The sequence below is a fragment of the Orcinus orca genome, chromosome 10 (genome assembly GCF_937001465.1).
Source record: "Orcinus orca chromosome 10, mOrcOrc1.1, whole genome shotgun sequence".
In the NCBI taxonomy this organism is placed as follows: Eukaryota; Metazoa; Chordata; class Mammalia; order Artiodactyla; family Delphinidae; genus Orcinus; species Orcinus orca.
The window spans coordinates 34,111,536-34,123,715 of record NC_064568.1 but is presented as its reverse complement, the minus strand read 5'-3'; the positions used below and the strand labels follow the sequence as shown (position 1 = coordinate 34,123,715).

The 12,180-nt window shown below is 41.6% G+C and overlaps 1 protein-coding gene across 4 annotated transcripts in view; it reads left to right on the top strand.

The window, feature by feature from the left end:
- CACNA2D3 (calcium voltage-gated channel auxiliary subunit alpha2delta 3) overlaps positions 1 to 12,180 on the top strand; it is a 795,640-nt gene that overhangs the window by 579,565 nt on the left and 203,895 nt on the right. For all 4 annotated transcript variants that reach the window (XM_049715277.1, XM_049715280.1, XM_049715279.1 and 1 more), the window contains 2 exons: positions 10,527 to 10,598; positions 12,082 to 12,162. In XM_049715277.1, the coding sequence (XP_049571234.1) occupies positions 10,527 to 10,598; positions 12,082 to 12,162 (153 nt within the window). The remainder of the gene's footprint in view (positions 1 to 10,526; positions 10,599 to 12,081; positions 12,163 to 12,180) is intronic.

Below are 12,180 nucleotides of genomic sequence, written 5' to 3'. Positions count from 1 at the left end.
AGGCTCAGTAGTTGTGGCTTGCGGGCTCTAGAGTGCAGACTCAGTAGTTGTGGCGCACGGGCTTAGCTGCTCCGTGGCATGTGGGATCTTCCTGGGCCAGGGCTCGAACCCATGTCCCCTGCATTGGCAGGTGGATTCTTAACCACTGTGCCACCAGGGAAGTCCCTCCACTGCTACTTTCTTAATGCTTTAAATTATTCAAGGTTCAGGCATCTTGCAAAAATATTGAAAAATGCCAGTACAAAATGGGAATCTAAACAATGGTTGGTGTTCTTAATTTGTCTAGATTTTAAAAAGGAAAGCAGTTCATCTGAGTAGTATCATAAAAGACAGGTAATTCATATTGCTTACATTGAAAGAATCAACTCCTCAATTAAAAATAATAGCACCTGCTTTTTCTAAATATCTTGTTATGAAGAATATCCAAAATACTGATAATCAAATATAATATGTTTAACCCAGAATGTAAAAACTTTATTCTGATGGCATTTCCATGTCAAAGTGTTACCATGGTTTGTTTAAAGGACTTTTTGATCTTTATGCAAAAAGGGATTTTTAAAATAGGATTACTGTTATATATTTGTTTGTTTGTATTTATTTTTAAGGCAATAATATTCATTGCTACCATATGTTACTGGGTGGTTTTATTAATTAATTAATTAATTAATTTTTGCTGTGTTGGGTCTTCGTTTCTGTGCGAGGGCTTTCTCTAGTTGTGGCAAGCGGGGGCCACTCTTCATTGCGGTGCACAGGCCTCTCACTATTGCGGCCTCTCTTGTTGCGGAGCACAGGCTCCAGACGCGCAGGCTCAGTAGTTGTGGCTCACGGGTCTAGTTGCTCCGCGGCATGCGGGATCCTCCCAGACCAGGGCTCGAACCCGTGTCCTCTGCATTAGCAGGCAAACTTTCAACCACTGCACCACCAGGGAAGCCCCTGGGTGGTTTTATTTATAAAATGTTTTCTGTAAGTGAGAATTTATGGGATGTTCTTATTATTAAAATTTTCAATCATACAGAAAAGAGACAAATTTTTAAAAAAACACTTAATCAAATACACACACACACACACACACACACACACACAGAGAGAGAGAGAGAGAGAGAGAGAGAGAGAGAGAGAGAGAGCGAGCCAATAGTGATTTAGGAATCGTTTGGTTTTATCACCGAAGCAAGCTATTCTTGCTTTCCCTTCTCATTTCAAAATGACTTCTTTGATTATTGAGAAAATGAATTTTTAAATGTGCCTGTGTATGTAAATCCTAGCCACTATTGAAACAGCCAGCAAATTTCATGATCATCACTAAAGGCTGTGGCAGTCTAAGTAATGTGAGAGTAAAATTCACAGCTAGAGTCAGATAATGTTAACATTAGCCAAGCAGACAATGTTGATACTGTGCTCCCTCTTCAGGCATAAAATGCCCCAATAGGATTTAGTTTCCATGTCTCAGTGGGTCTCACCTGTGTTCTACCTCTGAAGTGTGTCTATATGTGTCTCCAGAGAAAAGGTCCTTCTGCATATACCCAGTACAAAAAGTTAAAACAGATCATTGAGTATGGTTCTTACTATATTCTTGCCCTGATACTTTTGTTCAGTATTGAGGATAAGGGATGTTGTAATGGTAGAAGGAGAGGGAGATTTGGGGGAGGGGAAGTAGGCAGGCATTGAAAAGGAGTAGATACAGAGCACTGTTTTTGATCTGGGAATAGGTGGGAAGCTCCAGGGATCTTTTCTGTGTCTTTTCTGTGTGTGTGACCAGGGGGTGGGGGTGGGGGTGGGGGTGATCTCTACGTAGCCACATACTCTGCACATGCCCTCTTTTCTTGATCTGTGTTTCCCTACTGTTCTCCTCAGTGCTGTCTCACCAAGTAATTTGTACAGAGTGTTATTCTGATGACTTTCTACTCTCCAGCTCTCCCCTCACCATGGAGTGTGGAAACTGGAGAATATGGGTGTTATCTGTCCCACCCACATTGCCCCTCATCATGTGTTAGCCAGAGAATGGCCCCTGGGGGATTCCAAGGTCATTTGTAAACTTGAGCTCATGTAGAAAGGAGAGAATGCCAAGGTTTTGGCTTCCCTTCTGTTAAATCTGTGTTTGAGAAAGTAGGTGTGAAGGAACCCCCCTTTTCCTGCATGCCCTCATCACATTCTCAGATCCTGAATGCTTTAAAGAAACAGTGGTTCTCCTTTCAAAATGTTTCATCTGATATTTAAAGATGTACACAGCTGCATCTTTCCACCAAAGGTTATTGACAGAAGGAATAGTTGATATCGCCTATCTGTGTTTCAGTTCAGTGGGGAACTTAGTGACATTGGTTACAGTTAAAATACATTTTTATTGGTAAGGCCCATACTCTGGAAATGGCTTATCACCCAGGACCTTGTGTCTGCAATTCACCCTGCTTGCCTCTAGATGGTGGTAGTGTCTTTTCCTGGAGTGCAATTTAGTGTTCATACCAGGTGTTGGAAGGAAGACAGAAGAAATGCAGCTGTGTACTCACAAATTACATAAACATATATAAAATATTTATGTATTATGTAATATATTTATATGATGTACTCTATTAATGCAGTCAATATGCTGATCAACTTTAATAAGAAAAGAAAAACATACAAACATAGGAGGAGCAAAGTATAGAAGAAATATGATATTTGCAGAGAGTTAGTGAGTTGGCCTTTGTTCTTGGCTTAGAGCCATTCTCTTCCTAAGCTGAGTTCCCCATTTGTGCACAACCTTCTCATTGAGTCCCAGCCTCCAGGGCTGAGCACATCTGGCAGGAGGCTCTGCTGAAAACCACCTGGCAGCCCTCAAACGGGCTTCCAAGCCTGCTGCCCTTAACTCGCTCAGATCCCTCCTCAGGGCCAGGAGTCCTGCTTGCCTCCTTTCTCTGGGGCTTTGCACTCACCACCAGGGGCCTCCAGCTATAGAATAAACAGAGCATTCTGCCACTGGCGCTGGCAAAGTTCCTCTGATTGGAGATGTGAAAGAAGGCAACATAGTAGATGTCCTCCAAAAGTCACAAATCCAATCCATGTTTATTTGGGCAAAGAGAAAAAACTTATTGCCTCAACTAACCCAACAGAAGAAAGCATGGATGGGGTTGATCTTAGGGATGAAGGCATTCAGGACTGGTACCTTCCCTCCCTCTCCCCGTTCCTCCCTCCTTCTCCTTCTGCTTTTCCCTCATCACACACACACACACACACACTCTCTCTCTCACACTCTCTCATCTCTCCTCATCTCTCTGGGTTGACTTTATTTTCTCAATTGCGTCTCTATGAGGAGGGGACATAGCTGTCAGGCTTACATTCCTAAAACCACACACAAAAGAGTGTAGAGAGTTTTTCCTATTTGCTCCAGATGGAAAAAAGGAAAAACCCCCAAATAGCCCATTTTGAATCATGTGTCTAATTAATAAACCAATCATTGTGACCTGGGCAGAGTTTGTGTGTATTTGTGTGTGTGTGTGTGTGTGTGTGTAGTGCTGTGGTTGGCACAGCCTGGGTTGGATACCCAGCCACACGTGCAGGGTGGGAGAGGTTAACTGTCAAGAAAACCTTGTGAATGGAAGGGGTGAAGAAGATTTCCCTAAAGGAAGGGGTTGATATTTGCAAAAGAAGGAAAAGAAAAGTGCCGGGCAATTTTTTTAAAAGGTCTCCCCTGCATTGTTCCATTTGTAAATATTTTTAAGTATAAAGTAAGTGATGAAATTACTATGCGGCAGGGAACTTGTTCCTAGTGTTGTTAAACTGGTTTTCAGAAAGCTTCTGAATTTGTCCTATAAACCCTGAAAGATATCAGTAAATGCTGGACATTTTTATTTTAGTTAAGGCTGGTCATAAAGAAGACAGCCTTCTGCTCACGTGTAGAGAGACAGTGTACCGCCCCAGCCAGCTCTTCCCCATTTGCCTCATTAGCTTTCCTGTCCCCACTAAGACCTATGTCTTATTCCTGGTTATCTTCCCAGCACATGGCATGGAACTTGGCACATAGCTGATGCTCAAGGAATGTTTATCAAGGGAATCAATGAATAATAATGACTAGACCTGCAACAAAATTGATAGAACACAAATCTGGTTCTGTTATCCTATCTGGGGCCACACCCTAGAGCGGCGCCTGCATCGAGCTAGTGCCATTGGTGGGAAACTAATCAAGCATTAGGAGGAGAGGCCTGGCATCACTGCATGTACCTCACAAATGCATATTCATATGAGCCCATATGCATGATTAACTTGGGAAGCTGACAGGAAGCAGTCAATCTGTTGAGCAAGTTTGTGTTTTATAAACCAGATGTTTGGTATTATTATTCATCATTTCCTTTGATACCAGAATGGTCTCCATTATGTAGCATAGGAAATGAAGGATATGGAATAATATACACTTATTATACAACAGAACACCACAACCAAGCATTTCAGAGGCCTGTTCAAAGCCTGGGCAAGTATAATTGAATGGCAGTTCATTTTAGGATTCCCACTTGGACTCAAGTTAATGGGATTTTGCCTAGATGGACCATCGTGACCCCCAGTCTCCCACTCCTACCCTTGGAAAATGAATGTTGACTCTATGCCTGCGTTTTTCTTGGAAGCCATGTCTATGAATCATAAGCAGTGCTCTTGCCTCAGTGTCTACTACAGGTTAGGGAGCCACAGGAAAGCAGGGACCCCCTAGTGTAGTGCGGGGACAGAGGGTGTCTGGCTGTGGTTTGCTGCATAACTCCTGCTTGGTGGTCTTAAAAAAAAAACCAAAACCTTTTGCCACCAGCTGCTATTTCCTATGGCAGGAGTACAGAATGCCTTTCAATCGTAAAGTGCTTACCGTGCAAATTAACTTTCAATATGATATTCACTCTCCACAAAATGTTTAAGATTCACAAGACCCAGACCCAGTGGAAAGTGGGAAAGATGGAGCTGGCGGGTGCAGAAGAGCATCTTCATGTTGTGCAAGTGATATTTCCGGAGTGCTGCCAGCCCTCATGGCCATACTGATGAGCTGGTATAACATCAGAAAGGCTACAGGTTAGGGTTCTGGCCAAGCCAGTACAAATCTGGGGCAGAATTGTCCCTGAAAGAGGGACATGTGAGCTCATAACAGTGGCTAGACTGAGATCACTGCATTTCCCTTGTTTACCTGGGGCTGGTTTAAAATGAGTGGTTTCTGTACAAATGTAATATTATGGGTTTTTTGAAAATTTTAAGTAACGCAGTAATTATATTTGGAATTAGCCCCTGAGTGAAGTTGTTACTATTTTCTGGCCTTAATATTTGGAAGTTAGTTTCCCGTGATCTTATATTTATGCCAGGACAAGTACCAGTGACTTATAACTGATTTTTACTGTTTGCAGGAAAAAAGCTTCATTTCTCATTATTGTCAATGGTATGTTTTGATTTTATCCGTGATACATGTTGGCATTGCTTAAAATTTTGATTTGAGTTGCAAAGTGGAAGTTGCCCAGGGTTATGGATCAGCTCAACTCAGTTTTCTTTGTAGCATTAAGGATTAATCAAGGAGTCAGAATATGGGAAGATTTCTGATTCTGAGGGAGATGTTTATTGTGGGTTGGTTCTGCCTTTGAAAATGGCCTTGCATGCCCCCATTGATGGCCATAGTATACTTTAAGTATTTTTAGCAAGGTGTTGGAACCATGGTTTCACAAACTGTTATATACCAGTTGGTTTGGTTCCTGGCAACAATAACTGTTAGCATTATCTCATAGTTAATATTATTTGGTTCTTAATATGATACATCAAGTTTGTTTATTTATACTAACACCAAAGTTAGGCTGTCCCAAATAATAGATTATATGATTACAATGTGTATTACTCAGGATTCTCCAGAGAAAGAGAACCATATGAGATATATATGTATTTTTTTTCTTAAGTGTAAGGTAAGTATACACACACCCACACACATACACACACACAGAAGGAGGGAGGGAGAGAGGGAGGGAGGGAGAGAGAGAGAGATTTATTTTAAGCAATTGCCTCACATGAATGTGGGGGGCTGACGCATCTGAAAAACTGTAGGGCAGGTTGGTAGGATGGCAATTCCAGCAGGATGGGATTTTACAGTCTTGGGTCTGAAGGCAGTCTGGAAGCAGAATTTCTTCTTCCTTGGGGAACCTTTTTTTCTCTTAAGGCCTTGAACTGATTGGATAAAACACACCCAGATTATGTAGGATAATCTGCTTTATCAAAGTCTACTTATTTTTTATTGAAATATAGTTGCCATGTAACATTATCTTAGTTTCAGATGTGCTACATAGTGATTTGCAAATATTATGAAATGATCACCACTATGTCTAGTAACCTTCTGTCCCTGTACAAATTATTATGTTACTGACCATATTCCTTATGTTGTGTATTATATCCCCGTGGCTTATTTATTTTATAGCTGGAGGTTTGTATCTCTTCAGCCCCTTCACCTATTTCGCTCCCACCTGCCCCCCGCTCTGGCAACCATCTGCTTGTTCTGTTTCTGTGAGTCTGTTTTTATTTTATTTTGTTTGTTTGTTTTGTTTTTTAGATTCTACATATAAGTGAGATCATACTTACCAGTGAGATCATTTGTCTTTCTCTGACTTATTTCACTTAATATAATACTCTCTAGATCCATCCATGTTGTCACAAATGGCAAGATTTTTTTATGGCTGACTAATATTCCATTGTGTGTATATATCACATCTTCTTTATCCATTCATCTCTCAATGGACAATTAGTTCGCTTCCATATCTTGGCTATTGTAAATAACATTGCAGTGAACATTGGTGTGCATATCTCTTTTCGAATTAGTATTTTATTTTCTTCCAATAATTACCCAGAAGTGAAATTGCTAGATCATATGGCAGTTCTATTTTTATTTATTTATTTATTTATTTATTGGCTGTGCTACGTGGCTTGTGGGATCTTAGTTCCCAGATCAGGGACTGTACCTGAGCCCTCAGCAGTGAAAGCATGGAGTCCTAATCATTGGACCGCTAGGGAATTCCCGGCAGTTCTATTTTTAATTTTTTGATGAGCCTCCATACCGTTTTTCACAGTGGCTGCACCAATTTACAATCCCAACAGTGCACAAGGATTTCCTTTTCTTTACATCCTCACCAACGCTTGTTATTTGTTATCTTTTCGATAATAACCATTCACTGACAGGGATGAGGTGATATATCATTGTGGTTTTGATTTACATTTCTGTAATAGCGATGCTGAGCATCTTTTCATATGCCTGTTGTCCATCTGTTTGTCTAATTTGGGAAAACGTCTATTCAGGTCCTGTGCCCATTCTTCAGTCTGGTTGTTTGTTTATTTGATGTTGAGTGTATGTGTTATTTGTATATTTTGGAAAATAACGCCTTATCGGATATATAATTTGCAAATATCTCCTTCCATTCAGTAGGCTGCCTTTTCTTTTTTGTTGATAGCTTTTTTTGCTCTGCAAAAGCTTTTTAGTTTGATGAGTCCCATTTGTTTATTTTTGCTTTTGTTTTTCTTGCCTGAGGAAACACATCCAAAAAAATTGCTAAGACCAATGTCAAAAACCATACTGCCTGTTTTTTTTCTAGGAGTTTTATGATTTCAGGTCTTACATTTAAGTCTTTAACTCATTTTTAGTCTACTTTTGTATATGATGTGAGACTGTCCAGTTTGATTCTTTTGCATGTAGCTGTCCAGTTTCCCTAATACCATTTATTGAAAAGGCTGTCTTTTCCCCATTGTATATTCTTGCCTCCTTTGTCATAGATTAATTGCCCATATAATTATTCATATAATGAACCCATATAAGTGTGGGTTCATTTCTGGGCTCTCTATTCTGTTCCACTGATCTATGTGTCTTTTTTTGTGTGCCAGTACAGTAATGTTTTCATGACTGTACCTTTTGTAGTATAGTTTGAAATGAGGGAGCATGATCCCTCCAGCTCTATCCCTGCATGTGGCTCTCTGCAGAGCCCCAAGGTGGTACCAGCCCACTGTTGGGTGGGGCTGGGTCCCTGTTGCTCTAGGCTAGAGGGAGGATTCCAAAATGGGGCTTGCCAGTGCCAGTGTTGTTGTGGAACAAGCTCCTGAAACTGGTTGCTGCCAGCATCTCTATCTGCAGGGGGAGTCCCAGTTGCCTCCTGCCTCTCCGGGAAGCTCTCCAAGGTCAGCAAATGGGTCTGACCTAGGCTTCTTTTAAACTACTGCCTCTGTGCTGGGACTTGGAAAGTGTGAGATTTTGCAAGCACTCTTTAGGAGCAGAGCCTCCATGTCCTGTCACTCTATGGCTCCCCTAAACATAAGCCCTGCTGGTTTTCAAAACCAGACGTTCTGGGGTCTTGTCTTCCCAGTGTAGGATCCCTGGGATGAGGAGCCTGATGTGGAGCTCAGACCACTCGCTCCTTGGGGAGGACCTCTACGATTGTGATATTCCTCCTGTTTGTAGGTTGCTGACCCGGAGGTATGGGTCTTGACTTTACCACGTCTCCGCCCTTCCTATCCATCTCGTTGTGGTTCCTTCTTTATGTCTATCGTTGTGGAAAATCTTTTCTGCTATCTTCAGTTTGTTCTCATAGATAGTTGCTGTGTAAGTAGTTGTAATTTTGGTGTGTCTTTGGAGGAGGTGAGCTCTGGGTCTTCTTACTCCACCATTTTGGCCATCTCTAAAACCAACTGATTTAAATGTTAATCGCATCTAAAAAATACATTCACAACAACATCTAGACTGGTGTTTGGTCAAACAACTGGCACCGTTGCCTAACCAAGTTGCCACATAAAATTAACCATCACATCATGAATTCCCAGTCCTTGAGGGATCTTGAGATTCTTGTGTTGTTTTGCTTGTCATGGAGGAATATAGGCCTATCTTGATATAGAGGTAAAACTAATAAGAACATGGCCTCCTCTATCCCTGTTAGGAGTTTTCCCAAAGCATATAAGTTTCTCTTTAACTATCATGGTTATTGATGGTGGAAAGCATTGCCTTTTTACAGTGCTTCTTGGATTTTAATATGCATACTAACTATTGAAATGAAGATTCAGATTCAGAGAATCTAGAGAGGACTTGGGATTATGCATTTCTAGGGCACTCAGGTGCCAGAGGTACTGCCATTCTGTGTACCACATTACAAGTAATGAGGTCCTATTGCTCAAATAACCTATTGGAAGAACAAGACTGGTAGAAGATTGACTGAGTTTAATGACCTTTCTCAGGAGGCCAGTCAGTCTGTGGGGACCTCAGTCTATGGGGACCTCTAAATTTTAGGATCTTCTCTTTATAGTGCCTTTTCCCAAGAAGACCGAGGGAGCAACACCTCCTTTTTCTATGGAATTAAAGTGACAGAGAAGTGCCCAAACATCAGAAAACACTCTAGACTGAAGATAGTGGATTCTTATTCACAGATTGCTTCATTTGAAGCTTGAATGGGCTGTGAAACCAGGAAGTAAACCTCTCCCACCAGACTTGCCAATTTTGGTCTCTATCCGCAGTGCCACATGCCTTGATCTTACTGGAGACTCTGCTACTTGCTAGCCATGTGACCTTGAAGGCAGGGAAAGGAAACTAGCATCTTTTGAGCACCTGCAGATGCCAGGTACCTTGCTGGGCAGTTTCACATTTTATCTTCATGGCAACACTGTTGGGGAATACTTGGCATTATTTCATATGAGGACATGAAGGCTTAGATAATGCAGTTAATAAAGATTCAAAGCTGAGAATTAGAACGAGGTTTGTCTTGGACCAAAGCCTACTGTGGTCCAGGACTCAGTTTCCCCATTTGTTAATGAGGCAGAGTAGGGGTTCCTGCCTTTCTCCTAACACTGTTGTGAAGGACGGTTGGGATGGTGGTCTCAGTGCATTTGTATGCAATTCAGTGAGTTACAGAAGTGTATTATGTGCCAAATTTCAAGAGTTCTTCTTCCGGGAGGGATGTTCAGCTTCTTACCAGTGATTTAAAGATGAGCTGTTCAAATTATTTTTTTATTTTGTTTTTATTTTGTTTGTTTTCCATCTGGGACCGACATACAGAGATACGCAGAAGTTCAAAAAGGCCATGACTCAGCTACCTTGGGGAGAATAAATGCTTCCAGATTCCATTGTTTCCAGCAGGGGCAACTCATAAAACCCCTTATGCTCATGCTTTCTGATCCTCAATTTCCAGATTAAGGAGAAGCATTAATATTGCACATATTGAACATAAAAGTCTGCAAAGTAAAACAGTAAAGTCAGTCTGTAGTAATAAAATAAAATGAATCACTGAGATCCAAACAGGGCTTTATTTGAACTCAAATAGCTGAATGCAGTAAACAGATCAGCTGGAGTGACTGGTGGTAACTGACGTTGTTTCCCCTGCTGGGGAGGAGGGGCTGGGATCTTCACCTGCACGTCAGGGTGGAGGAATGTTGCACTCCCACCTATGCCATAAAGGCTAGAGTGGACCCTGGTCCATTCCCAACAGCCCCTGGTCAGGAAAGGATGAGATAGTCAAAGGGTATGGCCTCCAGCACTATTTATCCTAGATCTTTCTCAGGTAACTGGCTTTTCTGTCTCCATCCAGCTTGCCAATGGTCAGGGCCCCGTCCTGATGACCACGGTCGCCATGCCTGTGTTTAGTAAGCAGAACGAAACTGTGAGTACAGTGACTGGATTTCCTACTTGTTGCTAGGATGGTTGTTATCTCAGACCCCCTCTGACTCAAGCTTTGGTGCCCTTTATTTACTCATTTAATTTAAGGATGGAGGGTGTATAATTTTTCCTCACTTTTAATCCTGCTGGTAGCATCATGAAATCAAGAGTAGATGAGAGATGAGACTTCCCTGGTGGTCCAGTGGTTAGGGCTTTGTGCTCCCAATGCAGGGGCCCCAGGTTTGATCCCTGATCAGGGAACTAGATCCTGCATGCCGCAACTAAGAGCCGGCAGAGCAAAAAAAAAAAAAAAAAAAAAAAAAAAAAAAAAAAAATAGATGAGAGGAATTCAAGCAGGCATCATTTTACAGTTTGTAGCACTTTTCCAAAATTTAAGTGTTTAAATGACCAGAGGAAGGAAACCCCCAGAAAGAATCCTTGATTGTAGTGGGTTAACCTCTCTCTGATTTACAGGTACCAGCCTTGAATTAGATTCCCAGGGCTGTGGCAACAAAGTGCCCCAAACAGGATGGCTTACAACAATAGAAATGTATTCTCACAATTCCAGAGGCTAAAAGTGCAAAATCAAGGAGTCAGTTCTAGGGAAGACTCCTTCCTTTCCTCTTCCAGTGGCCCCAGGAGTTCCTTGGTTTGTGGCAGCATAATTCCAATCTCTGCCTCTGTCTTTACATGGCCTTCTTCTCTCCTTATCTCTCTGTCCTCTCTTCTTCCTCTAATGACACAAATCATTGGATATAAGCCCCATCCTACATCCAGGATGATTTTGCCTTGAGATCCTTAATTAATTACATCTACAAAGACCCTATTTCCAAATAAGATCGCAGCCTGAGGTTCTGGGGACACTTGAATTGGGGGGAAACAACAGACAACAGCGATGAGTATTTTCTTCTAGAAGCCCCTTTCTGACATTAGAAAGTTTAGTACACCACATTGACCTTGGGACCTGGGACCCTGGAGGCCTATTCCTTCCCCTTAGTCCTTGATTCCAGCTTGCTGCTAAAAATGTGTTAGGGTTATTGCATCTTTCTCTGGCTATTTAGTCTCTCTCTCTCTCTCGTGGGCACCAGATGGCAGTGTAAATTGAGAAAGTAGTTAACATGTAAAGTGTTTCCTATAAAAAGTTTCCATAAGAGAAACTGATTAATGATCATAAGTCCTTAGCTTCTTGATTTTCAGGAGAGAGAAGAAAATGGTTTTTAGGGTGTCTTGGTATGGGCGTGTGTTGAGGGATATATAGTAGGTAATGTTTGGCCTGAGAAGCTACCATTCTTGCCTAGGAATATTTTGGGCAGCGGATGGGGAATAGAAGAGGTTCCCTCATAGAGATCCAGGTTAATCTTCAATCTCTCTCAGTTTGAAGAAGGCACCAGACAGTGATCTATGGTGTGTGGCTTTTCAGGAGGTTCTATTTCTTCTACCAAATTAACATACTATTGTTGGTATTGTTTAATGTTTCTTTTCAACAGAGATCGAAAGGCATTCTTCTGGGTGTGGTCGGCACAGATGTCCCAGTGAAAGAACTTCTGAAGACCATCCCCAAATACAAGGTAATGCATCACATAATT